This window comes from Trichosurus vulpecula, chromosome 9, assembly GCF_011100635.1.
Source record: "Trichosurus vulpecula isolate mTriVul1 chromosome 9, mTriVul1.pri, whole genome shotgun sequence".
Taxonomy (NCBI): Eukaryota; Metazoa; Chordata; class Mammalia; order Diprotodontia; family Phalangeridae; genus Trichosurus; species Trichosurus vulpecula.
In genome coordinates, this window is record NC_050581.1 from 41,808,213 (window position 1) to 41,813,335 (window position 5,123).

Here is a 5,123-nt window from a genome sequence, read left to right on the forward strand (position 1 = left end):
ACCACCATCTCCTCTGGGATACTCTCTTCTCTCCAGATACTGCTTTCTCCAAGTTTTCTATCTCCTCCCCGTATTCTTTTGCTAACATCCATATCACAGTCCTTAACTATGAATATTCTCCAAAGCTCCCCAGGCCTCTTTTTTCCTTCTTCTTTGAATACTCTCTCTTGGTGACCTCTTCAGCAACCATGGGTCGGATTATCACCTTTTTCCAATTGATTGAGAAATTTACATATCAAGTCCCACACCACAAACTGGCTACAGGACTTTTCAAACTTCATATTTAAGAAATATTTCAAATTCAACATGTATACAACAATTCATGATCTTCCCCTTCCAGCTCACCCCTCTTCCAGGTTTTTTTTTAGTCCTTTTTATTTAATGTTACAAAAAATATTTAGTCAAACAGACCAAAGCCCATGTCATCATCGGACTCCTTGGATTCTTCTTTTTTTGCTTCCTCTTTCTTCTTCTTCTCAGCTCGGACAGCTTCGCTAGCAGGAGCAGCCCTTCCAGCAGGGGCAGCACCACCAGCTGCCGGGGCAGGTCCACTAACTCCTACATTGCAGATGACACTTGCAATGTTTACATGGGACAGGGCCTTTGCAAATAATACAGGCTGGAATGAATCAACATTTACACCTGCTGCTTTAACGAGGGCATTGATTTTATCCTCCGTGACCGTATCATCATGAAGGATGAGGGCAAAGCAGATGCAAGCAAGCTCGGAGACAGCCATTTCAGCAGATGGATGAGGAGAGACTTGTTTGTAGCGGTGCTAGTAGCTGACTGAAGTGAGGGTTCATTCACCCCAATGCAGCCTTAGCTTCCGGAGAAGAACCAAGCACCATATAGGTGACTGAAGAGCCAGATTTTCTTGTCTCTTTCAAAAGCAACATCATTTTTCCAATCTCTCAGGTTCATACTCAGTGCTATCTCCAATTCCTCCCTTTCTCTCACCCTGCATATTCAATTAGTTATTAAATCTTGACATTTCTACTTATAAGAGCCTATGCAATTGACACTTTTTTCTCTACTCGCATGTCAACCCACCTCCTTAGTTCATAACTTCTTGCCTAGACTACTGAAACAGTCTCTTAAGTATTCTGCCTGCCTGCAATCTTTCTCCAGGCCACTCCTTCCTCCACAAAGCTACCAAATTGATTTTCCTTAAGCTCATAACTTACCCTGTTACTTCCTTAATCAGTAAACACCAATGGCTTCTGACAACCTCTAGGATAAAATAGAAACTTTTCTGGTTAGATTTTTAGATATGTTAACAACCTGACCCCAAGCTATCTTTCCAACCTTAATGTACAATTGTTCCCCTCCCACACAGCAAACTGGCCTTTTCCCTGTTCTCCACACACAGCATTCTCTCTCCTATCTCTGTGCCTTTGAATTGGCCAACCTCTTATATCTGCAATTTACTCTCTCATCAAGTACACCCTCAGAGAGTCCTTCTCTTCAAGAGCCAGGTCAAAAACAGCCTTCTACATAAAAAAGCCTTTCCTGATTCCCACAACTCTTAGTACCCTCCTTCCCTAATGCTCTTATATTTAATGACTTGGATTTATTGATATTTCATTCTCTTATATTTATTCCTTTTATACTTATGTAACTATGTACTTGCCCCTGTTAGAATATAAGCTCCTACAAAGTATTTTTTTTCTTTTTATTTGTATCAACAATATCTATAGTACCTAGCACTTAGGCACTTAATAAATACTTAGAGATTAATTAATTTCAGTTGAATCAATTAGTGTTACTTTCTGATAAATTATTTTACATGTTGCTTTTTATTGAAGTCCACGAGGCAGTGTCAGGGAGTAATAACTGATATTTACATAGCAATTTAAAATTTGTAGATTTCTTCGCATACATTGTTTCACCTGACCCTGCCAACAATGTTTGTTATCACAATGAGGAGATTGAAGCTGAGATAAATTAAGTGACCACTCTAGCATCCCAGAGTTAATGAGTCTAACTCTAAGCAGTACTTGAATTTAGGTCCTCATGACCCCAAGTCTAGCACTCTATTCACTACCACTGCCAACGGAAACTTAAAGAGGGTGGGAAACTTGCAACCTCCAAGCCACATGTGGCCCCCTAGATCCTCAAGTGTGGCCCTTGGATTCAGTCAAAGGGCCGCACTTGAGGACCTGGAGGGCCACATGTGGTCCTGAGGCAAAGGCCACACTTGAGGACCTAGAGGGCCACATGTGGCCTTGAGGCCACAGGTTCCCTACCCCTGATCAAAGTATAACAGTATATAATATGGTTATTCTGCTTTTTGCTTTTTGAGTTGCTTCCTTGTAAAATCATTAAAATCCACCAGAGTAATGGCCAAATTTTAAGTGATATTCCAAAGTTTGGAGGAATGTAAAATTCCTGCCATTTGAAACTGCCCTCTTGGGAGCACCCCACTTCATCAATTCATTGCAATGTTTCCGTTTTCTTTTTTGAAAAAATCTTCTCTTGCCTTCTCTTTTTCACCACCACCCCTTTGCCCTGCTTCTCACTCTATCACCATCATCCTCATTTCTTTTTACTTGTGTTATTAATCTGTGACCTGCCTGAAGACAGAGTTTGTATAAAAAGGGAGGGGAGAAGGAAGAAAAATACTTATTCAATCAAATTATATTTACCTTATATCCTGTAACTGGATGAAAGTTCCCACATAGAGTGACTTTGACAGATACAATCTGTCAGTTTTATCAAGGCTAATCGAACACTGATACACAATGAGGGTAGTGATGTGCTCCTTATAAAAAACACTTCCAAATGTTTTCCAGATCATCTCGGGTGTCTCTCAGTGGCAGGTAAGTATTGCTCTTAGAATCTCAAGACTATTCACTAAATTTCCAGATTGTCTATTACATTCAAAGGATCTGCTTGGTTACTTAATCTTGGTTAAAACCAACTTTAAAAACTTTCCTCCAAAATCTGACCTCATCGTCAATAGCACCATCATTTATATAGTTTCTTACATTCAAAACCTTAGTGCTATCTTTCCTTCCCTCTTCCCCCCCACATAAATTAGTTGGTAGGTCCTGTCAATTCATTCTCTGCAATAGTCTAATGGTGTCTCTGTCTCAAATCTCTCCCTGCTCCAATCTCTCCTCTACAAAACTTCCAAAGAGATTTTCCTAAACAATAGGTCTAAACATTCCATCCTCCAACTAAATAATTCTAGTGTCTCCCTATTATCTACAGGATCAAGTATAAAATCCTCCATTTGGGGTTAAAAGCCCTTTGTAATGTGGCTCCTTTTTACCTGTCCAATCTTCTTATTCATCATACCCCTCCACTTATTCCAGAATCCAACAACACTGGCCTGCTCATCGGTCCTCCTACGTGAGGGTCCATCTCCTGACTCTATGCCTTCGAACTAACTGTCCTCCATGATTGCGATGCCCTCCCTCTTCAAATCTGTCCTTTAGCTTCCCTGCTTTCTCTCAAGACTCATTAACAATTAGAGAAACACAAATTAAAGCAACCATCCACCTCAGATTGGCAAAATAGACAAAAAAGAAAAATGACAAAATGTTGGGGAGGCTGTGGGGAAACAACCACATTAATTCACTGATTGTGGAGCAGTGAGTTGGTTCAGTCATTCTGGAAAGAAATTTGAAACTATTTCCCAAAATTTACTAAATTGTGCATACTCTTTGACCCAACAATACCACTACAAGGCCTATTCCCAAAGAAATCAAAGAAAAAGGAAAAAGATCTAAATATAAAAAAATATTCCTAAAGAGGTGCCATCAAGTGGGGAATTTCTTGTTCAGTTCATTTCAGTCATATCTGACTCTATGACCCCATTTGGAGTTTTCTTGGTAAAGATAATGGAGTGGTTTGCCATTTCCTTCTTCAGATACTGAAGGAAACAGGGTTAAGTGACTTGCCCAGGGTCACACAGCTAGTAAGTATCTGAGGCCAAATTTTAACTCAGGTCCTCCTGACTCCAGGACCGGTGTTCTATCTACTACACCACTTAGCTGCCCATCAATTGGAGAATAGATGAATAAAATATAATATATGAATGTAATAGAGTACTATTGTGGCAGAAATTATGAAGGGAATGATTTCGGAGAAATCAGGGAAGACTTGTATGAACTGATGCAGAATAAAGAGAACAGAACCAGGGGCCAGCTAGGTGGTGCAGTGAGTAGAGCACCAGCCCTGGAGTCAGGAGGACCTGAGTTCAAATTTGGCCTCAGACCCTTCACACACTTACTAGCTGTGTGACCTTGGGCAAGTCATTTAACCCCAGTTGCCCTACCTTCCCTCCTCAAAAAAAAAAAAAAGAGAACAGAACCAGGAGAACAATTTATTATGTAACAACAACATTGTAACTATAAACAACCTTGAACTCCGATCAATGACCAAATCCGATTCCAAAGAACCCATGATAAAATGTAATTCACTTCCTGACAGAGAGGTGACAGACTAAGGGTATAAATTGAAACATCTGATTTTTGGACTTGACAAATAAAGGGATTCGTTTTGCTTGACTATGCATATTTATTACAGTGATTTTTCGCTTTTTCCCCCCAACATGGGGCAGGAAGTTGAGGGAGAAAAAATAGATTTTTGTTCATTGAAAACAAAATGACATTTTAAAATTAAGGACCTCACATTTTGTACCTGCATAATCCTATACATTCTGTGCTCTGGAGAAATTGGACCCTTTTCCATCTTCAGTCTACACTTTCCCACCTCTGTACTCTTGTTCACATTTCCTTTGGCTAAAGAAGTGGTTTTTCTGTTTAAATCCTACCCATAGTTTAAAGAGCAAATCAAAAAGTACCCACCTCCTTGTGAAGCCTTCCCTGATCCTCCTGGTCAGTAATGGTCTTTCCTTGTTAGACCTCACATGATATTCTGCCCTTCTCTAATAATTTATATTCTTGACTAATTCTACTCAAGTATTATTTTAGATTGTTATTATTTGTGTATGCCATATCCCTTCCTCCCCGCCCCCCCTTAACTAACTGTAAAAATTCCATAAGGACAGACACGGTGTCTTATCTAAACTTAATTTAGCAATCAACATAATATTCTACAAACGATAAGTACTTTTAATAAACATTCATTGGAGTTTGATCACTATTCTGTGA

The 5,123-nt window shown here is 39.6% G+C and overlaps 1 protein-coding gene across 1 annotated transcript; it reads right to left on the reverse strand.

Annotated features, from left to right (window-relative positions):
• Nucleotides 1-397: 397 nt before the first annotated feature.
• LOC118832090 (60S acidic ribosomal protein P1-like) lies at nt 398-739 on the reverse strand. Its single transcript, XM_036739536.1, has one exon. The coding sequence runs from the start codon at nt 737-739 to the stop codon at nt 398-400; it is 342 nt and encodes a 113-aa protein (XP_036595431.1).
• Between the last annotated feature and the right edge of the window lie 4,384 nt (nt 740-5,123).